Genomic DNA, 26,395 nt, shown 5'->3' on the forward strand with positions numbered 1-26,395 from the left:
ATACATCATCAGACTTAGTTTCTCGGCGGTAAACACAGCATATTGCTTTGTCATGCGAGTATCATATATAAGATACAATTTTACTTTAATATATTGATGAAACAAATGCCTTGTACAGTACAGTCTTCAATACTGAATTATTTTCAAACAATGTTTTTTTTTTTCTTTCACTTATTATACATGCACCAGTCACAGCTAAGCTAAAATAGAAGCACACAAACATAACATTGCTTAAAAACTTTAAAGTACTAAAGGACTAATAATGCAAATTACTTGTAATTTTGTAACAAATGCTTATTTCAGTGTCAGACTGTCAGTGAGACTTCTTCCTGAAGATAATAATACCCCATTGCATTTAAAGAAACATTTTTCTTAGTCCATACTAGTCTTACAGGGGAATGGTTTCATGTCATCATTTGCAAATATACCCCCTTAAAATGACTATTCACTTATCAAATGCTGTATGTTCAGTGCTTTCAGAAGCATTGATTTTTCTTAATAGTTGTACAGGCGCTGAGTGGGCTGTTTGAAGTAGCCATAATGGCGCTCAGGTGAATAGCGTGTTCTTGCGAGGTTTTGCCTGTTGAGGGCGCCGCGGGTCAGCTTTTTGTGCCCATTATAGACCCTGGCACGCTGCACTGAGAGCAGAATGGTGCTGCAGGGCAAGGGGCTGCCCCATGCTGCTAACCGCCAAGAAACGTTGCGTCTGATTGGCACAGGCCTAAAGGGGTAGATTGACAAATCACAAGCCAACATAACCACAGTTACAACATGGAAATATAGGTTACATATCCGTGCGACATCATATTCTTTTCTGATAATTAAAAATATTGTTACAAAAAAAAAAATAAATGCTTAAATCAGTTTCCACCAAAATATGAAGCAGTAAACGTTTTTAACATTATAATGATAATAAATGTTTTTAAACAGCAAATCGGCAAATTAGAATGATTTCTGAAAATTCATGACGCTGAAGACTTGAAATGATGCTGAAAATTCAACTTATTCACATCAAGTTATATTTTAATATATTAAAATAAAAAATGGTTATTTTAAATTGTAATATTTTCACGATATTACTATTTCTACTGTATTTATGATCCAATAAATGCAGCCTTGTTGAGCAAAAGAGACTTCTTTCAAAAGCATTACCAATCTAATCAACAATTAAACACCTAACATGCCATTTTATGTTACCTAAATAATGAATATTATCTCTATTCCAGCTGAATAAATTATTCTATTCTAAATTATTCTAGCTGAAAATGTGTAATTGTCTTTAAACTTACCTAGCCATGTCCTCTGTTTCTTCATCCGAACCAAGTTCTCCCTGATCGGGCCTCATCTGGTACACAGACATGCTGGGGTGCTCAATTAACAGGTTCTCAAGAATGTTTGTGTCAGCTGAGCCAAGTGACTGATTCTCTGCACAGGAAGCATAAATTACGTCAAGTCAACAACATTACTAATTATCCAATTAGGGATAATTCAGAGCAGGGTCAACACTTAAATTCACAGGACAATTTTCCTTTTCTCTCACAGGCCCAATGAGTAAGCTATACAATAATGAATACTGAGGCTATAGTTGTCACCAGGGTCAGATTAAGGTATACAGGCCTTAATAAGGCAGCAAATAAGGCAGTGATTGAAAGCACTCTGATCCAGTGGTGTTGGGCATCGTCAGATTAACAGTACTTGTACTTGACGAGCGGCAATTTAGAAAAAGAGAATTCCCTACTAGCATTGGTGACCGCTGTTGTGTCATGAGTTTGCAACTGAAACTGACGTAGGGAGGGGTGGTATAACATTAATCCGCCTGTCAAGGCAATAGTCAGTACTGTACTAGAACTGTACAAATAGATTAATCAGAAAATATTTGCAAAAACGCTGAACGCTTACCAGGATCAACTAAACACTGGATTCTCAAAAGTATGTGAAGTTCAAGACTTCTTTGTTGCAGTAAACTTGCACAGCGTTCTTGAATGAAAAATGTATTAGATGCATGCCGGTCTGTTATTGTAGGGGCATCTTTACATTTTCACGCCCCTAAACATGATGCAGAACAAAGCGAACTCTGATTGGTTGCATTACATGTCAGTCAAATGTCCTCTTGGGCGGTCCTTGGCCAATGAAAGCTGCGATAGACTCCAGACCTTCTGTCAAGGTCCATTAAAGTAGTAAAAGATATTGTTAAAATAGTCAACATGACTACAGTGGTTCAACCTTAATATTATGAAGTGACAAATACTTTTTGTGCACAAAAACAAAACATAAATAATGACTTTATTCAACAATATCTTCTGACTTTCTGAACTAGAACCTGGAAGTGCTGGACGTAACAGTGTAGCAGAAAGATGGGAGAGAAAATATTGTTGACCATTTTAACTGTTTTTACTACTTTTCTGGACTTTAAATGATGGTTATTACATTACTTTCTATGGGAGATTAAAAAAACACCTCTGGGATTTCATCAAAAATATCTTAATTTGTGTTCTAAAGATGAACAAAGGTCTTGTGGAATGACACGAGGGTGAGTAATTACTGACAGAAATGTCATTTTTGGGTGATCTAACCCTTTAAAACAGCACAAACATGCATTTTAGTCTGGGACTATGCTTAAGCCTTGTCTGTAAAACTGGGGGGCATAAGTTTTAAAATCAGAATTATATGTGTGGTTTCTTTATCAGTGGAATTTTAAAGAAAACTTTTATATAGTTTTGCTATAGCTGTTGAATAGACAACTGAACACAAAACCACACTAACATACATTCAAGATAGTTTGGTTAATTTTAAATGATTTTAACTGCTCAGGACAAGGTTATTTTTGTCACATATTCTTTAAAATGATACATGTTTATATAACTAATGTATTACAATATGTCTTTACTAATGGTTTGATATTTTGTATGTTAACTTTTGCATTTTTCATTAACTGTTTTACGGTTTTATTTTTCCAAACATTTAAAATAAGCTGAAATAACGGCATATTAACTTTTGATAGATTGCCCCATACAGTGTGACAACTTGTCATGCTTTTATGTTCAGTGAACTGCCCCAGTCTCCCCATATAGCCACTATAACACACCCAGATGCAAGAAATGGAAATACTGACTCATACTTGTGTGATAAGATGTGTATTTACATTAATAAACCTAAGAATTATTGAACTGTAAAAATCAGCTAACTTTTATCAGTAACCGCAGATTATAACCAAAATAACTCACCATGTATATTTATGATAACCCATTCTCCATCATCGAACTCGAGGAGGTTTGCACAGTTATCAGTTTCTTCTGCAACATCACTGTCCTTCTCTTCTCTTCCCACCAGCTGTGCAAGGATTCTGCTGATCATTTTCTGCTATGGCTTAGCCAGACTGCTATTTGTTAAAAAAAATATATATATCAACAAGGAGTTATGTTGCCCTCTAGAGGAATCGACCTCCATTGCAACATTTCCCTTTGCAATTCAAAAGATATTGTAATGAGCATATTTAGCATGCGAATATCTGCTCTTGCTGTTTAAATATAAGCTGTTGATGGGAAGTAATGTGCAGAATGTTTCAGGTGTCACATTAGACACTGTAGCCTTGCGTGACATTAAATATAAGGTCATGTTCTTGTTCAGCACTTGGCATGTACCAGCTGGTTGAACTGAGACATAGTGTTCCTTACCACAGATCACTTATTTTTAACATTGTCTAGAATTCCTTTCTAATGTTAGCTTTATTTTAGATTAAATTCATATACGAGTGAGATCATCAATAGACTTCTGTACAAGATCAGATATGTAAAGGCATGTCGGCCTACCCTGCTAAAGGCAAGTAGGAGTTTTTGTAAACTGAATTCTATGAGCCCACTGTACAGATGCAGAACTGACATTTTTACAGGTTTGAATAACCTCCGCTTTACAAAGATAACTTATTTGTAGGCCTACACACACACACACACACACACCAGATGACTTACTTAAACCAGCATAACATTTCATAAATGGTTAATTGTAGCACCTCTTTAGACCCTTTTAAATACAATTACATTAAATACAAAAGGCTTAGCGATGATGATATTTGTTTTACTGTTTTTATTTTTAAACTCCTTCAAAAGAAAACGATTGCTGGTTTCTTAACCATATTAATATATTAGGTTATATCTTAACTGCTAATAATGTTCTTTTTTTACGATGTTTACGTCAGTGAAGTGGGACAGGAAGGAGTGATCAGCTGCAGCTCTGGCCCCTGACCATGTAAAGCGTTCTAGACTTGTTTACAGTCAAGCGCTGACTGTACGTTTCTTTACAGCTACTTAAGTAGTTCACACAATAATAATAAAACATAGTGTTTCTTCGGATTATCGATGAAATTAATTATATTAAGGACAAAATAATAATAATATCCAAACTGCTTTCGTTTTTGTGTAGCCAAGGCTATACTATTCTTCAAAAAGGGCTAAACTAATAAACAGTGTTCAAATAGAGTTGAGCGTTTAAATACAAAAGAATTAACTTAGCTGAAGTTATCTATACGAAGAAACAAAACACATTCACAAATTTGACATTTCAGAGGTAAAATCTGTATAGTTTTCTCACCTTATTAGCTGTCAGAAAAGTAGTTTTTGCAGCTTAATTCCTCTGCTTTATCTAAATTGTGTGGCAGTCGCTCCCGTCTGAGTAGTCTGGACTTGTTTATGTTCTCGAGGCTCCTCCCCCTTGTTCTTGACTGTACTGTACCTGACGTCACAAGCTCCACCCACGGGGCGAGTCAATGGTATTCGTGCAAGAGGATGTTCTTGTTTACATACTGGAGGTCTCACAGGTGTTCACAGATAGGCTTTCCTATAACCTACAATACTAAAGAAAAACACCGAACCTCAAAGACGCAGATGCTGATTGGAAGTCAAATTGACTGACCATGGTGCTGCATAATGCACACTTATAACACTCAGAGTGGGAAAGACATTTTCAAAGTCTGTAATTCTTTTTCTTTTGCACTGTCTCAACTAATAGCCTATAATATCCTGAAAATTAGTGTGAAGTTATGTACTACAGAGCAGTTGTTTCAACCAATTACTATCTATCTGTCTATCTATCTAAACATAACTTGCGTCACCTTGAAGGGTGGTGTGACAATGTGGCCCCCTAGAGGTTAAAACAGCGTGGGACAGTCTTTTGGATAACCTGAGACAGTTTTTTTTTTTTTTTTTTTTTTACTCGTTTAACCTATCTGTAATCTCAAAATGTCAGAAAAGACCCACCTTATGATAAACATCACGGCATGATTACATTTTCAAATGAAATTTATAGAGTAATCATTCGGATGTCTAAACTAAGCTATAGGCTATTGTATGAATTATCTTCGTGTGAGATGCCTCATGTGTTCATATTAATATTGTCATAGAAATAACACAAATTAAAGCGAGACGACCTACAAGTCAACCGGCTCCACATCAGATGAGCAGACTGCAGAATTGTGCAAGTAACTTGAGCAATCCCACACTGATTTCACCCAAAGTGACTGTAACAGGCGCCTGCTAGCTCCTCTTTATTAAAGAACAAAAGGTAAGCTCTTTAAAAACTAGTTTTTTAATAACGTATAGCTAGTTTATTTATTTATTTTATCATATCAATAGGCCTAAATGTATTATAATAGTGTAGTCAATGGATAGATTTGCTATCATTTGTTTTATGTTTTAAAATAGGCTATTAATAATAATTTTAGTTTTTAAAGATTATATTGTGTAATCCATAATGTCGAATATCTCACAATTGTCCCTAGTAGGCCCTAGTAGTTTCTATTTTTCCATCGTTCGACTTCGATTGCAGAATGTGAAATAGCCTATAGCTACCTAAATATATACTGTCCGTAATACAATTTGCTATCATGAATTCATTTAAAATAGTAGCCTAGTTATTCTAAAATGATGCACGAACTGGCAACTTATTTGCGTATCAACATGACGTGTTTTAGTTTTGTGTGTAAAAGGGAAAATGATCTATTAGTGTTCATTTCAAGGTTTCTCTTGACACCACAATGAGCGGGCGCGTGGATGATGTGATGCAGCTTTGCTGTGAGGTCTCGGCCAGCAGGAAGATGAAAGCAGCAGTGAAGAGCTCTGGAAAGGGCGCCGCAGCGGCGGGTGGAGGTGCTTTTGTGGGGGGAATAGTTGGAGGCCCAGCCGGTATAGCTGTCGGTAGGATCATGCCTCTGTTTCCCATGCAATCCATGAACTTTCATTTACTTTCATCATCGGGTGTGGGGTGGTGTTATTATCTTTAATAGAGCAGTTTATATAGCTACAGTTTATATTGTTTATAGCTATATCTATCTACACACACACACATACACACACACACAAGTTTATTTAATTTTTATCCTTTAGCCTTGAAATTTTTACATTAAAGTTATAATTTTTTTTAGGTTTAACACTATTAAGCTAAGTGGAGCTTTAATACCTTTACAATACAAACAGAGCTATAAATGAATCATATTCTGCTATGAACCTCTTCATATATTACTAGGTGGTACTTTGGGAAGTCTCTTGGGAACTTGGATGACCAGTGGCTATTTCAAACCTCTTCCTGAGATCATCATGGAGCTGCCTCCTAAATATAAGGAGAAACTGTACTCTGATGTCATGGCTGCATTGGGCACTCTGGACTGGACAGACGTCGCTAGCCTCGTTGCTCTGGTTATGGGCAGTGCCACTCTGCAAGAACAAGTGCTTGCTGCTATACTCACTTATGCCAAGAGAGAGCTCAAGGCCGAAGTGCAGTATGAAAAATGACCACCAGAGGGTTAATGTCACCAGCCAGTGTTACTAAGTCCTAGTCCTGTTTGGTTATATTAGATACTCCTGTTGCTTTTGTACCCATTGTTATGTTTCTATATATATTTTTTATAATGCCATTTAAACAGTATAAAGAAAATGAGCTATTTCTGGGTTATACTCTAACAAAGCACATGTTGTTTCTGTGGCTATATATTCTCTAATAAATATCTCTGTGATGGATTAGTAGTGTTTTATGTTTTTATCGAACTGAAAATTAATTCAACAGATTATGTGAAATAATAGCCTATGTTGTAGGCTATGTTTTTAAGTTTTGTTTTTTAATCCCCAGCTAGATTTTTGTAAAGCTACTTTTCATGACAGGTTAATTTTATGCTCTATAATAGTTTATCAAAAACAGGCTATCTATATAGTCTCCACCTGACTAAATTCAGTGAACTAAATTCAAATGTTTAAGCGCAGAGACATTTGTAGAGCGCGGAAGTGCATGTAGGCTATATTACACAATGAATATGATACCGAAAGTAAACTTCTGCTCGAGTTAAAAACTCCTGCTCGAAAGACACTCGGGTAAGAAAAATCTTGTTTAGTAAAATCAGAAATGCAGTTTTTAAGTAGACCGACTGGTGATTTTTTTTTAAAATTACAGTTCGTCGATCTTATTTTCTCAAACATGAAGAGTAGCGAGGCCTCAAAAAACGAGAAATGATTAAAGAATTGTGTTTCATTGGCAGTTTTTCCTCTTCCTTTATACATGTGTGCATCGTTGTTTATTTCAATTTTCAGAACGTCAAAATGACAAATCGAAAAGATGATATTATGAAACTTTGCTGTGAAATCTCCGCAAATAAGAAGATAAAAGCAGCATTTACAAGCTCAGCGAAAGGAGCTGCAGTTGCTGGTGGAGGTGCTTTTGTTGGAGGTCTGCTCGGAGGTCCAGCTGGTATAGCTGTTGGTATGTTTATCCATGATTTTTTTATTTTTTTTTGCAACCCACAAACGTCTAGTTAAGTTATTAACCACAAGATGGTGCTATATTATAATTTTATTTCTTTATATTGATTAAAGGTGCTGCTTTGGGGGGTGCGCTGGGAGGATGGATGACAAGTGGCCAGTTCAGACCACTTCCTGAGATCCTCATGGAGCTGGCTCCTACACAGCAGGAGAAACTGTACTCTGATATCATGACCATAGTGGGTACACTGAAATGGACTGACCTCGCTCAATTAATTGCTCAAGTTAATGGGAATGCCTCTCTACATGAGCAGGTTCTGGCTGCTATACTCAGTTATACTAAAACCCAGCTCAAAGCTGAAGTGCGGTATGAAGATTGAATTTCACTTCATTTAGTTACCCTTTTAAGTTAATTATTGCATTTAAAATAATGACTGCTGGCATTTTGTTAGCAAGTTGACTGGTTCAAAATATCTTCTGATGGCAGAGACTGTATGACGGGATCATGTGAGAGACCAAGAATGGTTAAAACACTGGGCTATTTGTGACAGAACTAGTGTTTGGGAGTTAACTATTTGTTGCTAGTTAACATTCTTTATGTCACATGTGAAATTTTAATAAAACACTATAAAGGATGTCACTATGGCAAAGTAGAACTTTGTATTATAGGTCCAGTCCTACATGTTTTTGGTCAGACAGTTTACATTTTTGACAAATGTCATACTATAACTACTAACACACAATACGCAATCACGTAAATACACATGACCATGTAGGTCATTTATTAAAATTGTCACAATGCAAAATGTGTAATTTAGGTGTCATTGCATGTTGAATATAAAATGCATAATGATGATTGTGTACATGTGTATATCTTTTTATCCCAAGCCAAATAGGTGCAACATATAGAGAAAAGAAAAAGGTAAAATTCCTTAAAAAATCAGACCAGACATTTGTTTCTTTTGGCCTATTGATACAAATGTTTACAACTGTAGTGTTACTAACTACGATAATATAGGCTATAACAGTGGAAAACCAATGTAATCAAAATCAGTTTATGATTTCTTGAATAGACTGATAGTTGTAATGTGTGGTGGGTGGCTTTTTGTTAAAATGTGAGATAGCCTCCAAAACAGAGATGTAGCATTAAAGTGAACAATTCCTAAAATAATCCATTCTGAGCAAAAACAAACAAGAAAGAAGTCAGTCTTTTTAAGATGAAGTGTAACATTTGGTCAATCTGTAATTTTTAGAACAAATTCCCCATTTAACTTTCATGTGCAAGCTATGAAAACCCCTTCTAATGCGCAACATGGGTCAAAAATGACCCGTATTAATTTCCTATGTAATTTCAATCATGGTTGAGTGTTTCTTTGCTGAATCTTTGAAATATATTTTATCATTCATTTATTCCAGGTATTCTTTAAATATCTTGTTTTTGATTGAATGGTTCGGATGAATAGTTGTCTGCAGTAAATATGTTCCTACTTGCAAAAATTTGCAATGGTTTCTAATATGGGTCATTTTTGACCCATTTGTGTAAAATTGATGTAGAAATACAAAAGCTATGATTTGTGAAAATCAAAAACAAGATATTTAATGAATACCTGGAATAAATAAATTACAGAATACATTTCTTTCAAAGATTCAGCAAAGAAACACTCAGTAATGATTGAAATTACATAGGAAATGAATACGGGTCATTTTTGACCAATGTGTGTAAAATTTATGTAGACATACAAAAACTGTGTTTGTTAATAAAGTAAAAAAGAAAAAAATGAACATAATGATTTTTGACAATCAATAACAAGATATTTAAGGAATAGCTGGAATAAATGAATGATAAAATACATGTCTTTTAAAGATTCAGCAAAGAAACACTCAACCATGATTGAAATTACATAGGAAATGAATACGGGTCATTTTTGACCCATGTTGCACATTAGAAGGGTAGTGATACAAAAAAGGTTTTTATTCAAAAAGTAAGAAAAAAAAATTAAAATGAGGATTTGTGGAATACTGAATGATGAAATTCATTTCTTGCAAAGATATAGCAAATAAAAACTCAGCCGGGTCATTTTTGACCCATGTTATGCATCAAAGGGTTAAATGCTAAATGTCTTTCATTGCCTGCAACCTTATTGAGGATAAGTGGTTTGGGGAATGGATGGATTGATGGAAGGATAGATACATCATGGCAACACATAATGACTTTTATACTATACAAACTGTTTATTTTATCCCCTAAACCTACCCATTACAGAAAACTTTCCATATATAGCCTATTTTTACACACACACACACACACACACACACACACACACACACACACACACACGTTTGTTTTTGTGAATTGTGGGGACATAGGTGTAATAGTTTTTATACTGTACAAACCGTATTTTCAGTCATCCTACTCCAACCCTATCCCCCTAAACCTACCCATCACAGAAAACTGTGCACATTTTTACTTTCTCACAAAAACTCATTCTGAATGATTTATAAGCCTTTTTAAAAAATGGGGACATGGGTGCTTTACATAATGCCAGGGGGTCCTTATAAAATTTCTGAATATGAATTTTTTAATATTTTGTTATTTGACATGTTCCCATAAAAGAAGATATGTATAATATAACTGACGAAATGACTAAATATAGAACAAGTCAGCTAACATAGTAGTAAATTATACTTGATTGTATTTGGTCGCCATAAAGGCATTAATGATACCAATGAGGCAATTTTATTCTAGGGTCCTTGAGGATGGTTCCAAATATGACAGGGGTCCATTACTCAAAAAAGGTTGAGATTCACTGAAATAGGCAGTATAGGCAAATGCTAAGGGCGCAATCTCGCTAGGGGGCGCCAAAGAGGCCAAGGGATACAAACAAACAAAAAAAAAGTTACAAACATAACCAAACTTCTGATATCTTTAGCAAACTAAACTTCAAATTAGAATTAATAATTTGTATTATATAAAAATCCAAAATAAGGGCATTTACTGCACCCGCCCTCAATTGATTGACACCTGGAAGAAGGATGGCCGGAGCGAGGTGAGACCCAGGCCCCGTGTGCCAATTTGTTTACTTTCTGTTTAATGGCTTGTGCTGGATGCGTGCGCGTGCTATCACCGAGGGGCAAATTGGCGATATGTCAAAACGACCTCATAAATTATCTGGTGCGCAAGGAAGAAGAAAACGAAAAGAAGAGGAAGAAAAACGCGAAAAGCCAGAGGTAAGACTGTGTGAAGAAAAAAATGAATTAATTAATTATGCGCGTGCACTAGGCTAACACGTTAAACAGATAACTTTACAGATGAATATCTACATAAACAGACTGATATCCAATCCTTCAAAAACATGCATTAAAAAGCTTGAAAAGCAGCCTTTTTTAAGGCCAGCAACATTGTCGGTTTTTTTATGCTATGCCAACTGGTTTGAAATGTCTCTGTAATTAGTTAGGGGCACATTAAACGCAGTTAGCAAAGGCCTAATAATTTAGTTGCTCACTATATGAGACAATATTAGCAGGTAAGAGACGATTTATCACCTTGGCATAATAAAATCATTCAGTTGTAGAGGTAACAGGCTGTTTGTTTGATACAAACCATAGTTTATATAGGGCTATGAGACTCTGAGCAGTTTAAATCCTGCTACATTTGAGAATAGACAGCTCTTTGATAAAGTTTCTCCTCCACAGGCAGTGTTTTTCACACAACACAATGATGCGTCAAATAGACGATATAATGGGGCTCTGCTGTGAAATATCAGAGAACCAGCAGATTGCAGCAGCACTACAGCACTCAGCCCAAGGAGCTGCTGTCGCGGGCGGAGGGGCTCTTTTAGGGGGGCTAATCGGAGGTCCACCCGGTATATTTATTGGTATGCATTGTGTATTTGATTTCTTGTCATCCACAAACTTTAACCTACTGCATTTCTTAACCACAGGGTGGTGTATAATATAATTTATAAACAATTAATTGTGTTCTCCGAAGTTGCCTTTGTTGCTGGGTTTACCGTTAAACTTTTACTGAAACCATAAACTTAATTTACTTTTGCCAAGTCAGTATTTCTCATTTATTTAGCTAGATTAACTTTATGTACTAAAATAAAGCAATAACCCAATTTAGTGGTTCTAAATTCACTGCAAACCATGGCTTTCTCGGGGCTTATTGCTTTTATAAAAACGGTTAGTCCATAAAATTAGTTATTTTAATATTCACCCATGCACATTTGTAGTGTAGGTTTGTAAAGTACTACAACCAGTGGCGTAACGGGTGGGACATGAGTGTGTGATCATCTCTTCCTACTACAAACATGAATTAACATCAGTACACACCCTTTTTTAAGTTCACCGACCCCTCCGTCATTAAAACCTGCGTTCACTGATAAAGCGCTCTTCTGTGTGGACTGAGCACGAGCGCCAAGAGAGCACAGTTGCATGCCTCTGATTAACAGCGGCAACATCAACGAACGCTCTGAATGAGTTCAAAAACACCTTCCAGCGCTAGATGACCTCTTATTTAAAAACAAATGCTTTGTTAGTCAGCTGGAGATGTTTCATGTGCATTAGTTACATCCATGCCGCAAGATGTTTCAAAAAGTGGTAGGGACAATATCCACCCTGCTGAAAAATGGTGGGGACGTTTTTGTTTGTTTGTTTTTTTTCTTTATTTTTTATATATATATAAAAAAAAGTTATAGGTAAAATTGAACTCTTTATTATTTTTATTATTAGACATTAAGACATAACATAGAACAATTACACTTTTAACATGATATCCAAAAAGATACTGCATATATAAATGGGTTTACATTGCACAAGGAAAAAATAAATACAATAAATAAAATAATGACCAAAAAATAAAATAAATAAAGAAAAAAAAAAAAAAGGAAAAAATACCAGTTCAAGTACACTGTAAAATGTAATTAGTTGAGTTTACTTAGAAAGCTTAATTAAACTGTTGGGTTTACTTAAAAAAACTTAAGGAAACCAATTGCCTTAAATTTAGCAAGTAAGTTAACTCATCATTTTGAATTGATAAAACTAGCTACAGTACAGAGTATGTAAACCCAACAGTTTAATTAAGCTTTCTAAGTAAACTCAACTAAGTACATTTAAGTAACCTAAGTACTACAACGCCTCAACCAATCAGAACCAAGGACCGGAACTATCCGTTTTATAATAAGCAGAGCCATAGAGAGAGATTCCTCCCTGCAGAAGCTCTTAAACTAAAACTGAAATAAAACGGTATACACATCAAAAATAAATAACAAATTACTAAAACTTAATTTAAATTTTAAATCAAAACAGAAAATGTAAAGATTCAAATTATTAGCTAAAAACTTTAATAGCATATACCTTTTTGTAATAATCTAAACACAATAACCTAGTTGAAAGATTAATAAAGTTTGATTAAAGCATGTACAGTATAAATGTGGGTGGGGGGTTAAACATTTAGTAAATACAGTACAACATTTAGACCATTTAGTGTGATCAACATAAAATATCAAGTAAAAAAAAAAAGAGCGAGAGTTGATTTTATTGGTTAATACTTATGGATGGTTCATTTAGTGAACATAGTGCATCTTTAGCATTTTGTTTCTTTCTCCTGATCTTCTATCGTCTTTTGTAGGTGGTGCTCTGGGAGGTGCTGTGGGATGGTTGATGACTAATGACAAATTCCAGCCTCTCTCTCAGATCATAATGGAGATGTCTCCTCAACAGAAGAAGAAACTGTACTCTGAGGTCATGGCAGTACTGGGCAATCTGGATTGGGTTGACGTGGATCAACTCATTTTTCTAGTAATGGGTAGTTCCTCCCTGCAGATGCAAGTGCGTACTACTTTAATCTCTTTTACCATAAACGAGCTTTGCGCCAAAGTGCAGTATGGACAAAAATAGTGAGTTAATGTTGCCTGCTTAGTCTAAGCCAAGTTTGTCTACCTGGAGCTTTTTTAGTGTAGCCTAGGTGCTGTTTCTGAAATCTGTGTTTACTTTTATTTTTCCTTTATTATAAACATGCTTGTAGGTGTTACCGCATTGTTCCGTTTTAATATTTTAATCCAGTTTACAGTTTCACTGTAAACCTTAAAATGTTTAAAATACTCAAATCAATTTAGTAAATTGCTTCTGAGTAATTAAGTGGTAATCTTTTCCAACATGTGAAATCAAGGCCACCCTATTCTTTCAACTACAGTACAGTTAAAAGAATAATACATTGTTTGCTCACCCTCATGTTGTTGCAAATCTGTATGACTTCCTTCTGTGGAACATAAAAGAATATATTTACTAATATAACAGCGTTGGTAAGCAAACAGTTTTATTTACCATTGATTTGCATTGTATGGACAGAAAACACTGAGCCATTTCATGAAATATCTTCTTTTGTGTTTCTGAAGAAGTAAGAAAGTCTTTGGAATGACATGAGAGTAAGTAAATGATGACAGTGTTTATTTATTTAATTTATTTTATTTTTTGGTGAACAATCTTTTAGTAGACTAACCTTTTAGATCTGCTATTAATATAATGTTGTTTCGCTAATCATTTCAAAATCTATTTTCTAAAAACATGGATAGGGAAATTTGGGAAGTTATGACTTGAATCAGAGTCAGCTTTCAAAAATTTTAGAAAAATTGTTTGGTAAGGCCTGACAAATTTATAGAAAAAAATAAATTGCTAAATCATCACCAATATGGATTAAGGTCTAATACGTAGGTCTACTTCGATGGCAGTCATGGAACTGGTGGAGAAAATAACAGCAATAGAAGATAAGCAATATACAGTGGGGGTATTTATAGATCTTAGTAAGGCCTTTGACACCATTGACCATGCACTGCTATTGAAAAAAATGGAAAGATGTGGTGTCAGAGGAACTGCATATGCATGGCTGAAAATATGTACAGTGACAGGCTACAATATGTACAAATGAATAAGGTTCGGTATTAGGACCCAAATTATTCATAATGTACATAAATGATGTCTGTGAGGTTTTACAAAATCTAGATTGTATTCTGTTTGCTGATGATACCAGCCTCTACTGCTCAGGAACAGATCTGGAGCAACTCCTGAATACTGTTGAAAATGAGCTAAGGATATTAAAAAAATGGTTTGACATAAACAAACTATTAATGAACATAAGTAAAACTAAATATATTATATTTGGCAATAGGAAAATTAAAAAAAGTCAAAATTAAAATAAACGATCTAGAAATTGAAAAGGTATCTGTCAATAAATTATTGGGGATCTTTATTGATGAACATTTGAATTGGAAAATGCATATACATTTTATAAAGATGAAAATTGCTAAAACTATTGCTATAATGTGTAAAATGAAAAACTTTGCAAATCATCAGTCATTATTTTTATTGTACAATTATCTCATTCTGCCATACCTTAGTTATTGTGTAGAAATTTGGGGGGAATAATTACAAATCTAATATTAATCCAATCTATTTCCTTCAAAAGAAGGCTATTAGAATTGTAAATCAGGAAAAATATTTTGCATCAACAAATCCATTATTTATAAAACTAAATACCTTGAAAATACATGACCTTGTTGACCTAATTACAGCAGTTGTGATCTACAATGCATACAAGGCATCTACAAGCTCCTTCACAGTCTCCAGGAGATATTCAAGCTCAGAGAGAGTTGGTATAACCTCAGAGGAATAGGCATTTTTCAAAAAAACAATGTTAAAACAAAGAAAAAAAGTACATGTATTACCGTTAGAGGGGTAAATTTGTGGAATAGTCTAGATGAGAAATTAAAAGGGTGTTATACAGCAAAATTATTTAAAAAAAATGTACAAATGTCATTGAAAAATATAAAGGATTAGTATTATAAGAAAATCAAATAAATGATTAGTTAATAGGATTATTATTATTACAAATGTGTGAACTAATGGGAAGATGATTAACCTTATTTAATTCTGTTTTAACTTCTGTTTTTGGTAATGTAAAGTATATTATGTTTGACTTTGTTTTCTTCTTGACATAATGTTTTATGGTATGAGGGCTAGGCGTAAGTTTAGACTTCAGCCTAGACCCTTTTGGTCTTTGTCATTGTCTTTGATATGTTGAAGGATTGTATAATTTAATTTAAATTTTTTTTTTTTTTTTTTTGGATGGATGACCAAATAAACAAACAAACTAACTAATTAACTAACTAGTCAGCTTTTTCATTTTCATTAAAATCTATTTATTTGCTATGTATTAGCATTGGTATAGAGAATTCGGTTGAACCGAGCAGGGTCTACCTAAGAGAACAGTAATCACTATAAAAGTGACTTAAATGACTCTAGTCTTTATTGATTAGCTATTTGAACAGCTATTTTAACAACTATTTTCACAAAAATGGTGAAATAGTTAAATGTTATTTTAAGGCTACACCCTGTGCAATATGCATTCTTTCATAACTGTAGGAATAATCCATTTACACTTACTCTTTTTAAAGGGGTGATGAACTGAGAAATCTAATTTTCCTTGAGCTTTTGACATATTAGAGGTCATCATATTTTAAGAATATCTTGTAAGTTTTAGAGCTGGAAACTTCCTTATTAGTCCAATAAAAGCTTTAATTGACACCAGACCCAGCAAACGACAGGATTTTCAAAGTGGGGATCTATGACGTCAAAGGGGCAGCAAGCACCACGTCTGCAGAAGATGATCAACGCCTACTTTATCATTGCCTGTTTAGCCCCGCCCACTGATTCGCGCATGACATGCAAAGGTAGTAACATAGGCCTATGTGGTGCTAAACCGGATCAAGCTACCAAGCAATACACATGCCGTTGAGGATTACAAAAAATGATGCAGTGCCTGGACTGGACAGTAACGCAACAACATGTAAGTAACTGTGTTCATTTTAGTGCCTGATCTGATATGTAATGATTCATGTACAGTCAGATCTGTGTGTCAGTAAATCAAACCCGTGACTAAACATCAACTTGCGTTGTTTCTCTTAGGATGAAAATGTTATTTAACTGTCATTAAATTATATAAAGAAAGCGATCAAAGTATGCTCCCTTTGCTATCGTTGGAGCAACGCGAGCTGAAGCTGTCAAACAGCGCAGGTTTATCAGAGACTGACGCGCAAAACGAACTCGGTTACTAACGTAACCTCGGTTCCCTGAGATACGGAACGAGTACTGCGGATGGGGAAAGGTCTCCTTTTTCCCGCTGCTGAAGCCTTTTTCAATAGCGCAGTGTAACTGCTTACTGCTTGTAAGGTCGGGATATCCAGATTATAAAGGCAGGGCTCACAGAGTTGGCAATTTGCCAACATGCTTAATCGATTATGTGGCGACCAGGGCGGGCGAGAGCCGTGAGGGAACGGCGCGAGACCGGTGACGCAAGTGATAACAAACATCACCTGGGAGGCGCACCGGCCTTGAGTCTCTCACGGAGGAGCTCCGGGAGCATAAATGGAGGAGCGACGACCGTGGAGGCCAGAGAGGACCAGGCCTGGACTGTATGTTATGGTTTATTATGTTTGTGTGGCCGGCAGACGTCCGCGAGGGTCTGCCGGCATTACTTTCGTTTTGTTTGTTTATTTTGAGATTAAACTTTTGTTGAATGTTCGCCGGTTCCCGCCTCCTTCCCATATTTACGAACTATGTTACAGATGTTAATGCAAGTAACAGAGTGATATTGAGCATCAGGGGCCTGAGGTCAGCTGACCGCAGCAGCTCAAAGGGGGGCCCTTTGAGTGCTCTGAGGACCGTGAAAAGGTCCCAGGTGGGAACAGTGAGAGGACAAGGGGGTTCAACCGCCTAGAACCTCTCAAGAAACGCACAAAGAGGCTGTTTCGACCCACTGATTGGCCAGCAATGGGAGCGTGAAACGCTGCAATGGCTGCTACATACACCTTGTGCGTGGAAGGAGTGAGGCCCCTGTCCAACCGCTCTAGGAAGAAGGACAGTATCTGAGATACACCACTCCACAGGATCAACGTTGCGTGATGAGCACCAGCCAACAAAGACCAACCACTTCTGGGCATAGAGGCGTCTCGTGGACGGGGCACTTGCCTGAGAAATGGTGTTTAGCACCATTAACTAACTAGTCAGCTTTTTCATTTTCATTAAAATCTATTTATTTGCTATGTATTAGCATTGGTATAGAGAATTCGGTTGAACCGAGCAGGGTCTACCTAAGAGAACAGTAATGGGTTCACAGGCTCCCATCGAGGGACCATAGGTGCAGAGCCCAGAGTTCTGGCTGAGGGTTCCAGATCGTCCTGTTTGCCTGAGAGAGGAGGTCCTGTCTCAGGGGAATAGGCCAAGGGGCTTTCGTGGAAAGCCTGAACAGCTCTGAGGACCAAACTTGGCTCCTCCAGAACGGGGCCACCAGGAGGACTCTGTGCTCGTCTTCCCTAATTCGCCTGATGACCTGAGGGATCTACATCCTCATCTACATCCTTCGAGAAATAAACTGGGCAATGAGAGTTGTCTTGAGGCGAAGAGGTCTACCTCTGCCTTCGCGAAGATCTCCCAAATCATGAGAACCACCTGGGGGTGGAGCATTCACTCGTCTGAGGGAACATTGCTCCGAGATAGCATGTCTGCTGGCAGGTTCGTTCTATGTGTGTCACTTTGAGAGACTGCAACCTTGGCAATGCCCATTCCAGGAGGCGCTTCGCCAGTGCGCAAAGGCGGCTGGACAAGAGGCCGCCCAGGTGATTCATGTAGGATACCACTGTCATGCTGTCTGACTGGACTAGGACATGGTGTCTTGTCAGGAAGGCCTGAAAGGAGTGAAGGGCTCGAATCACTGCCAGCATCTCGAGGCAGTTGATGTGCAGATGGCTCTGCTCCTGAGACCACAAGCCGAAGGGTGGTCTGCCCTCACAAAGAGCGCCCCAACCCGAGTTAGACGCATCAGTCGAGAGCACCGTCCTTCTGGACACTGCCTGTAGGGGTACTCCATGACTGAACCACATAGGGTTCGTCCAGGGTTTCAGAGCTGCTATTGCACATGGTTTGTCTTAAAGCATATTAAAAACACCACATAGACATATGAACAACATTAAAAACTTGATTTTCTCCACAGGGGGACTTTAAGTTTAAAATAGATTTAAGATAGATAGAATGGAAGTGAATAAATGATAAAGGAAATGAGTCTATCATGGGCTTCTTCTGGATGTTTACATTTGAACAGTCTTGGCTCATTAGTCATCCTGTGCATTTGAAGTGCTGATTGGCTCACAGATAGAACCTTATAGAACCAAGTTAAAGTTCAACTTTGTAGATAGAACCTTTTTGTGGTCTACACTCAAAAAAATTATCCTTTAAACCTACTTAATTTAATTATGGACAGTGGTTCCACACAAGCAAATTGTTTTTTTTTTTAACATTAAAAGAATTTTTTGAATCTATGTAAAATGTTTGTGTTGTGACAACACAACTGAATGAGGACGAATCTATTTAAAATAGTAAAGTCAAATCAAATCAATGCAATTGCTTCCCTGTAACTTAAACTTGTTAAGTTTAGTGGACATGCTTTAGTTTATTTAAAACCAGCCAAATATGTTTCATTCAACCAACAAAAGGAGATTTGTTTCAAATAACTCAATTAAATTATGGACAGTGGTTCCATCCAATTAGGTTTTGTTACTTTAACTCAGTGATTTCTATTTAAAGTAACACCCTTCAAAGCAGCATTTATTTGTGTGTGATTACCTTGTAGAGACAAAAAAAGACAAGATATGTAACAAGTTATCAAACTGTATTTGTCAGTTGCAATAAACTGTATTTTAAACAGCCTGTTCAGTCATTACATTCAAGAATCTTTAAACTTGTGCAAAAGCTTTAACAGTCTCATGTAAAAGAAATTTTAGATAATGTTAGAATCAAAAGACTTCTGCAAACTCAGAAAGTGAAAATTAACCTGGAAAAAACAAAACTAAGGATAAATACAATTACATTTTTATTTTATTTTACAAATTTACAAAAAAAAAAAAGTGTCCAGATGGTAGTTTGCTCTTCAGTGCACTTTATTGGATAACTTGTTGCCATCAACTTTTGCAGTGCTTTGAAAGTATACCTGAATCCAGGAGGGTAGCTCAAATTCAGTCCATACATTAGTTCCATCAACATGGCTGTATATGGCATATGGGACACTGCTAAGGTCTGAAGAACCTTTTGCCCCTTTAACACCACTCCAACATCTGCTAGGCTCTCTTCTATATCTGCACCTTCCAGTCTTATGAAATAAATCCCCATCAAGGTCTGAATCGCCTCCTGTCCTGTCCTAGTGTGGATATTAAAAAAACAAAAAAACAAAACAAAAACAGTACTCTTAAATTCTTGTGTATTAACTTTAACAAAGTATTTAGCATCCTTGAAAATAAACAACATTTTAAAATGCACATATACTCACCATATACAGATCAGACTGCTAGGGCCTTCTTTCATGTAGAGACAGAGAGATTTGATTATGCACTTTCTTCAGTTCAGTGTCACCATTCTAAAGATGCAAACAACAACAACAACAACATTACCCAAATATAGCCTTTACCCTTTAAAATTAAAATAATTCACCTTTCCATAAGATTACCCTGCCATTGCTCCCATCATACTCAACCACTTTCAGTTATCCATCCTCCTCATGCTTTACATCAGGTGTGTGAAAGCTTGCTCCTAGAGGGACTGTTCTGCGGAGTTTAGCTCGACCCAAATTAAATGCACCTGAACCATCAATGTTTTTTGGAATTTTCAAATAAGAACAAAGTGTTAAACTTTCAGGCTGTTGCGCTGGGGTAAGTTAGAGCTAGTGTTATACATGTAACATCTGTCAGTTACTTTGCATTTATTGTATTTATCATGGTAATAAACAATCTTACTACATCTGTTTTTTTATACATGCTCATGACCATAACCCCAGTGAGAGAATATTGTTTTAAAGGGTTAGTTCACCCTAAAATTAAATTTCTGTCATTTATTACTCACCCTCATGTCGTTCCACACCAGTAAGATCTTCGTTCATCTTCTGAACACAAATTAAGATATTTTTGCTGATATCCCAGGGTATCTGATCCACTCAAAAGGCAGCAACGTCATTGCACCTTTTGACGTCCAAAAAGGTAGTTAAAAATATGGTTAAAGTAGCCCATGTGACTGCAGTGGTTCAACTTTAATGTTATGAAGCGATAAGAATACTTTTTGTGGTCAAAAACAAAACAAACATTATGACTTTATTCAACAATTGGAACTGTCATCCTTGTTTACATCCGAATGCCAACTTAGTATAGGCTGAAGCTGAACACGTGCATTTGATGCTGACACAGGAGTCAGCCAATAACGAGCTGTTATTCGGACGTAAACAAGTCAGTATGCAGTGAGTTCACTACGTATGACAACAGTTTAAATTGTTGAATATAGTCATTATTTTTGTTTTTGCGCAAAAATAGTATTCCCGTCGCTTCATAACATTAAGGTTAAACCACTGCAGTCACGTTGACTATTTTAACCATGTTTTAACTACATTTCTGAACGTCAAAAGGTGTAATGATGTTGCTGCCTATGAGTAGATCAGATACCCTCAGATTTCATCAAAAATATCTTAATTTGTGTTCTGAAAATGAATGAAGGTCTTACCGGTGTGGAACGACATGAGGGTGAGTAATGACAGAAATTTAATTTTTGGGTAAACTAACGCTTTAATTCAAGGTTTTGTTGAGTGTAGTTTTTCATACCTGTGTAGTGGGCACCAAGAGATGTTTAATTTTTTTTGTCCAAGGACTCCTCCTCAATTTGCAAACATCAGTTTTCTAGAGTATCCATCCAGCTTGACAACGAATATTGACACCAATGGGATAAATTTAAAACAAAAACGTTATGAAGGGCAGCTTTATCAGTTTATTGAGCCAAGCCATGGGTTCTAACTAACTACTTTTATTAAAACCTAAGAAGACAAATACAGTGCTTCACTTACCTTAGCCAAAACGCCATTTTCTCCTTCAATAAACTTGTGACATTCCTTTATTTCACCAAAGACAGTGACGAACTCCAAAAACCATGATGAAAAACTGTCTTAAAAAGTAATATCAGATAAAATGTCAAAATGTATGCATCTGCAAGGTGAATGTGGCATTATTTGTACTTGCTTCAGACAATTTTACTGGGACTTGCATAGCTTAGAAACTACACTGGGAGGTTTTAGGAGATAAAACACTTTACCCTATTTTCACAGACTAAAATGCATATTTTAGCTGTTTTAACTGAAAGCAAATTGTACTGATACATCTTAAAATATGTGGATGTCATTGTTTTATCTAAAGATGCACAAAGCTACAATGCCCTAATCGAAATAATGCCTAATCCTGGTTTAGCCTAAGCCCTGTCTGTGAAACCAGGCCTTAATATACTAAGACTGTGATAATCAAAGACCAAACTCTGAAACACAATTCCATTAAAAGCAGATGAGCCCAAAATATGAACGCAATGCGTTTAGTTACACGATAAGCGTTTTCCTCCCATGTTTTACACGCTTAACATAGCTATTAATACCGAAACAGCAATCTAAAAATATCAAATTCTGATGATGATGTTGATGATAGCCTAAACCACATGCTATTCGTGCAGATTAACCTAGAATATGAACAACGTTTATGTTAACTAAGCGCGTTGCATTCATATGATGGATTAATCTGCACATTTAGTTTATTAATATGGTGCGTAACGTTACTGAGTTTTAACTTTTAATATCATTGTCTTAGTGCATGAAGCCACAAAACTTTTTCACGTTAAGCGTTTTACACTAGAGAATCATCCACTTTTCACAAGTATGTTACAAATAAACACGCATCTTTCAATCGCATGGAACAATCCATTAATGGCGCAATAAACAAGTTTAACACAATATTCGATAGTCAATATATTAAAAACATCCAAGACATCCAAGACTTTGCGAAACACTAACAGAAATTAAAGACTTTGCCTTTAGATTAACTTTATTTTCTTACCTCACTGACTGACGTCTGATGCCATTCACCTTGCCACCTCCTTCGCGCCGTCTTCATCAAATACGTTGGAAGTCGTCACATCCGGTTTTTTGAATCGCGAACTTAAACACTTTACATTGGTTTATGGTTTAACGACTGATAATTAAGTATAGTGGAAATTGGCACAGTTTCAGTTAATGAAACGCAATACAATAGTGTTTTGGTGGGAAAAGAAATTTATGTGTGTTATTTTAACAAAACAGATTGGGGTAAAACCAACAGTGCTGCAAAACCATTTTTTTTTGAGTGTAATATATAAAAAGCCTAAAAATGTTCACAACTTAAAAAAAAATCACATAATGTAAATAAGTTCGAAGGTGGCGAAATGTAGGGCAGGCTAATGGTGCGTTCAAGTCCTCTTGGGAAGTTCGTATTTACGAGGTGGGAAGTCGTGTGTACGACGGTAGGTGCGTTCAAGTCACTTTCCTCGGAGTATAATGGCGGTGTGCCTTCTCTAAATGAATTACACAAAATAACACTTGTGTGCATTAGTTGTATGTTGCTTTTTTATGTTTTTTAATTCATTTATGAAGCCATTGTAAACTTTATTGTTACATATTACATTTTTATACTGTGATGCTATCATATTTTTTGCTGGGAATCAGCTTACTTCGTTGTAAATAGAAAAGCCTGACAATGTCACTGCAAAATACCTGCAGGTATTGTGGTATTTCGCTATGTTTCTGACTGACATGCCCCCAACTCGTACAGATCGGAGCTTAAAGAAAATTACGAGCTTCCCACTGGTATTTACGACATTATGGTGGCGTTCATGTCGGTTCTGCTCGTAAATACGATCTTTCCGACATGACTTGAACGCACCATAATACAGCGGAGCGAAGTATGTCACTCGATGTCACTTTCACTTTCTCAATCCTAAAGTAACGTCAACAGAAGAAACAGAGGTAGGCCTAATGCCTGAAAGTTTTATGAAAGCTGTATAATGTGTGTTTACAACACTTGCCTAGTGTTAAATATTCTTCAAAAGCAGATGTATGCCATGAAAATGTACAGATTTTCTGAAAGTTGTTTAGCTTTATCACTTTTTAACTACGGCAGTTGTAGTTACAAGCCGTTTGTTTGATACAAACCATAGTTAGGGCTTTGACACTCTGAGCAGTTTTAAATCTTCCTACATTTTGAGAATAGACAGCTCTTTGATAAAAGTTTCTCCTCCCCAGACAGTGTTTTTGAACACAACACAATGATGCATCAAATAGACGATGTAATGGGGCTCTGCTGTAAGATATCAGAGAGCAGGCAGATTAAAGCAGCACTACAGCACTCAGCCCAAGGAGCTGCTGCCGCAGGCGGAGGGGCTTTTTTGGGGGGGCTACTCGGAGGTCCACCCGGTATATTTATTGGTATGTATTGTGTATTTGATTTCTTGTCATCCACAAACTTTGACCCACTGCATTTCTTAACCACAGGGTGGTGGTATAATATCATTTATAAACAATTAATTATGTTTCTCTGAAGTTGCCTTTGTTGCTGGGTTTACTAAACTGTTATTGCAGCATTAAATAAAATATAAATTAAACTTTAACTTATTTTACTTCAGCCAGTTGCCAAGTCAATATTTCTCCTTTTAGTTTAACTTTGTACTAAAATAAAGCACCCCTCTTAGCTGTTCTAAATTCACTGTAAACCATGGCTTTCTCGGGGCTTATTGCTTTTATAAAAACGGTTAGTCCATAAAAATATTTATTTTAATACTCACCCGTCCCATGCACATTTGTAGTGTAGGTTTGTAAAGTAGCCTACTACAATGCCTTCGAACGCGGCTCAACCAATCAGAACCAAGGACCGGAACTATCAGTTTTATAATAAGCTTCTTAAACTAAAACTGAAATAAAACGGTATAGACATAAAAAATTAATAAATAACAAATTACTAAAACTTAATTAAAATTTTAAGTCAAAACAGAAAATGTAAAGATAAATGTTGATTCAAATTATTAACCAAAAACTTTAATAGCATATAGGCTACCTTTTTGTAATAATAGCCAATCTAAACACAAGTTGAAAGATTAAACATTTAGTAAATACAGTACAACATTTAGACCATTTAGTGTGATCAACTTAAAATTTCAAGTGAAAAAAAAAAAAAGAGTAAGAGTTGATTTTATTGGTTAATAATATGGATGGTTCATTTAGTTAACATAGTGCATCTTTAGCATTTTGTTTCTTTCTCCTGATCTTCTATTGTCTTTTGTAGGTGGTGCTCTGGGAGGTGCTGTGGGATGGTGGATGACTAATGACAAATTCCAGCCTCTCTCTCAGATCATAATGGAGATGTCTCCTCAACAGAAGAAGAAACTGTATTCTGAGGTCATGGCAGTACTGGGCAATCTGGATTGGGTTGACCTGGCTCAACTCATTTTTTTAGTAATGGGTAATTCCTCCCTGCAGATGCGAGTACTTACTACTTTAATCTCTTTTGCCACAAACGAGCTTGGAGCCAAAGTGCAGTACGGACAAAAATAGTAGGGTAATGTTGCCTGCTTAGTCTAAGCCAGGGTAGGCAAGTTCGGTCCTAGAGAGCCGCTGTCCTGCTGAGTTTAGCTCCAACCTTAATCAAACACACCTAAACAAGCAAATTAAGATCTTCAGGATTGCAAAGGCTATAGGCAGCTGAAGGTTTTTTTCAGGGTTGGAGCTAAACTCTGCAGGACAGTAGCTCTCTTGGACCGAACTTGCCCCTTGGTCTAAGCCAAGTTTGTCTACAGTACCTGAGTTCAGAGAATCTTTATTGTCTATCAGCTATGATAGAAATTTTTCTTAGGTTAAAAGGCTCTCATACAATACAACATATCAATACATACATACAATCCACATCGCACAGTTAATTTTAAAACAAACATTTTAGGATTAAAAAAACAACCCACACACAATCACTTAACCTTGTTTAAAATAGTTACTGCATTGGGCACAAAATAATTCCTGTAAGCCTTCTTCCTAGCCAAAGGAGTTCTAAACCGGCAAATATGTTGATGGAAATATCTTCAGTATAGTCTATTCATTAAAAAATCCGTAATCCATTGTTCAAACGCTGTTCCTTCCCTATTCTACATATGGAAAAAATGGAACTGACGCTGCGTTCGTTCCGTAGGTAGAATAGGGAAGGCGTAGGACAAACTGCGTAAGCTTTTTAAAGAATACGAAAGTGTGGTTTTGGCGGAAGCACTTGGAAAAGGCGATCATTTGTTTATATAAAGCATATACATTTACATGTAATTGAGAATGTTTTCATGGTAAAAAAAATAAAAATCATTTAACTCATTACAACATTTCTTTGAAAGTGAGAAGAGGTTATACATTGAACCACAGTGTCTCTCTCTCTCTGTACTGTGCTCTATAGCAGTTTGCTGGAGAGCAGCAGACCTGTACTATTCTTAGAATACCACACTCACACACCATGAAAACTAACAGACTTTAAAGGCGAAAACCACACTACAAATATAAGTACAAAAATCAAATGAATTACTTTAAACAGTGCAAAGAAGAATGCAGTGAAACCCTCAGTGTTGACTCTCATTTGTCAGCACAAATATGTGTTATTTTTAGAAGATCGAAAAGGTGGTTGTATAACATCAGTTGGTTGCCAAGAAAAATGCAGTTACTTCCTCATATTAAGGTGTGTATGCATTCACTGTCTGTC

General features: G+C 36.2%; 5 protein-coding genes and 1 long non-coding RNA gene across 10 annotated transcripts; 4 read left to right on the top strand and 2 right to left on the bottom strand.

The window, feature by feature from the left end:
- Window positions 1-132: 132 nt before the first annotated feature.
- On the bottom strand, window positions 133-4,712 carry si:ch211-260e23.9 (uncharacterized protein LOC555795 homolog). Of its 2 annotated transcripts, none has more exons than XM_067402052.1 (4): window positions 4,588-4,712; window positions 3,225-3,379; window positions 1,290-1,425; window positions 133-721 (listed from the first exon to the last, which is right to left on the bottom strand). In XM_067402052.1, exons 2-4 carry the CDS (start codon window positions 3,352-3,354, stop codon window positions 496-498), a joined length of 492 nt encoding a protein of 163 aa, XP_067258153.1. In that variant the 5' UTR covers window positions 3,355-3,379; window positions 4,588-4,712; the 3' UTR covers window positions 133-495. The 2 variants fall into 2 exon arrangements, with proteins under 2 accessions (XP_067258153.1, XP_067258154.1); XM_067402053.1 differs by having other exon boundaries at window positions 3,225-3,376; window positions 4,588-4,701.
- On the top strand, window positions 3,386-7,049 carry si:ch211-260e23.8 (protein C19orf12 homolog). Of its 2 annotated transcripts, none has more exons than XM_067402054.1 (4): window positions 3,386-3,819; window positions 5,396-5,556; window positions 6,011-6,188; window positions 6,517-7,049. In XM_067402054.1, exons 3-4 carry the CDS (start codon window positions 6,029-6,031, stop codon window positions 6,780-6,782), a joined length of 426 nt encoding a protein of 141 aa, XP_067258155.1. In that variant the 5' UTR covers window positions 3,386-3,819; window positions 5,396-5,556; window positions 6,011-6,028; the 3' UTR covers window positions 6,783-7,049. The 2 variants fall into 2 exon arrangements, with proteins under 2 accessions (XP_067258155.1, XP_067258157.1); XM_067402056.1 differs by lacking the exon at window positions 3,386-3,819 and adding an exon at window positions 4,855-4,964.
- A 199-nt stretch (window positions 7,050-7,248) lies between these two features.
- On the top strand, window positions 7,249-8,646 carry zgc:101715 (Protein C19orf12 homolog-like). Of its 2 annotated transcripts, XM_067400632.1 has the most exons (3): window positions 7,264-7,355; window positions 7,572-7,740; window positions 7,854-8,646. In XM_067400632.1, exons 2-3 carry the CDS (start codon window positions 7,581-7,583, stop codon window positions 8,117-8,119), a joined length of 426 nt encoding a protein of 141 aa, XP_067256733.1. In that variant the 5' UTR covers window positions 7,264-7,355; window positions 7,572-7,580; the 3' UTR covers window positions 8,120-8,646. The 2 variants fall into 2 exon arrangements, with proteins under 2 accessions (XP_067256732.1, XP_067256733.1); XM_067400631.1 differs by having other exon boundaries at window positions 7,249-7,740.
- Window positions 8,647-10,662: 2,016 nt separating this feature from the next.
- On the top strand, window positions 10,663-15,879 carry LOC137030331 (protein C19orf12 homolog). 2 transcript variants are annotated; one of them, XM_067400580.1, is made up of 4 exons: window positions 10,663-10,967; window positions 11,433-11,614; window positions 13,369-13,568; window positions 14,135-15,879. In XM_067400580.1, exons 1-4 carry the CDS (start codon window positions 10,831-10,833, stop codon window positions 14,138-14,140), a joined length of 525 nt encoding a protein of 174 aa, XP_067256681.1. In that variant the 5' UTR covers window positions 10,663-10,830; the 3' UTR covers window positions 14,141-15,879. The 2 variants fall into 2 exon arrangements, with proteins under 2 accessions (XP_067256681.1, XP_067256680.1); XM_067400579.1 differs by having other exon boundaries at window positions 13,369-15,879.
- A 3,620-nt stretch (window positions 15,880-19,499) lies between these two features.
- LOC137030557 (uncharacterized) lies at window positions 19,500-23,291 on the bottom strand. The gene is made up of 5 exons (XR_010896425.1): window positions 22,697-23,291; window positions 21,667-21,764; window positions 21,428-21,519; window positions 20,113-20,199; window positions 19,500-19,983 (listed from the first exon to the last, which is right to left on the bottom strand). It is a non-coding gene; the product is annotated as an uncharacterized lncRNA (long non-coding RNA).
- A 176-nt stretch (window positions 23,292-23,467) lies between these two features.
- On the top strand, window positions 23,468-26,007 carry LOC137030454 (protein C19orf12 homolog). The gene is made up of 3 exons (XM_067400778.1): window positions 23,468-23,640; window positions 23,917-24,099; window positions 24,953-26,007. The coding sequence occupies exons 2-3, from the start codon at window positions 23,940-23,942 to the stop codon at window positions 25,219-25,221; spliced, it is 429 nt and encodes a 142-aa protein (XP_067256879.1). The 5' UTR covers window positions 23,468-23,640; window positions 23,917-23,939; the 3' UTR covers window positions 25,222-26,007.
- Window positions 26,008-26,395: the final 388 nt, after the last annotated feature.

The sequence above is a fragment of the Chanodichthys erythropterus genome, chromosome 11, assembly GCF_024489055.1.
Source record: "Chanodichthys erythropterus isolate Z2021 chromosome 11, ASM2448905v1, whole genome shotgun sequence".
Classification (NCBI taxonomy): domain Eukaryota; kingdom Metazoa; phylum Chordata; class Actinopteri; order Cypriniformes; family Xenocyprididae; genus Chanodichthys; species Chanodichthys erythropterus.

Bases quoted from the DNA above. Each gene is read 5' to 3' on its own strand.
- si:ch211-260e23.9 (XM_067402052.1), bottom strand. From the start codon at position 3,354: ATGATCAGCAGAATCCTTGCACAGCTGGTGGGAAGAGAAGAGAAGGAC. The intron at 1,426-3,224 runs GTGAGTTATTTT...CTTCCTGTGCAG, and splicing joins GGTTATCATAAATATACATG to AGAATCAGTCACTTGGCTCA. The intron at 722-1,289 runs GTAAGTTTAAAG...CTACCCCTTTAG, and splicing joins GAAACAGAGGACATGGCTAG to GCCTGTGCCAATCAGACGCA.
- si:ch211-260e23.8 (XM_067402054.1), top strand. From the start codon at position 6,029: ATGAGCGGGCGCGTGGATGATGTGATGCAGCTTTGCTGTGAGGTCTCG. The intron at 6,189-6,516 runs GTAGGATCATGC...ATATATTACTAG, and splicing joins CCCAGCCGGTATAGCTGTCG to GTGGTACTTTGGGAAGTCTC.
- zgc:101715 (XM_067400631.1), top strand. From the start codon at position 7,491: ATGATTAAAGAATTGTGTTTCATTGGCAGTTTTTCCTCTTCCTTTATA. The intron at 7,741-7,853 runs GTATGTTTATCC...TATTGATTAAAG, and splicing joins TCCAGCTGGTATAGCTGTTG to GTGCTGCTTTGGGGGGTGCG.
- LOC137030331 (XM_067400579.1), top strand. From the start codon at position 10,831: ATGGCTTGTGCTGGATGCGTGCGCGTGCTATCACCGAGGGGCAAATTG. The intron at 10,968-11,432 runs GTAAGACTGTGT...TCTCCTCCACAG, and splicing joins AAAAACGCGAAAAGCCAGAG to GCAGTGTTTTTCACACAACA. The intron at 11,615-13,368 runs GTATGCATTGTG...CGTCTTTTGTAG, and splicing joins TCCACCCGGTATATTTATTG to GTGGTGCTCTGGGAGGTGCT.
- LOC137030454 (XM_067400778.1), top strand. From the start codon at position 23,940: ATGATGCATCAAATAGACGATGTAATGGGGCTCTGCTGTAAGATATCA. The intron at 24,100-24,952 runs GTATGTATTGTG...TGTCTTTTGTAG, and splicing joins TCCACCCGGTATATTTATTG to GTGGTGCTCTGGGAGGTGCT.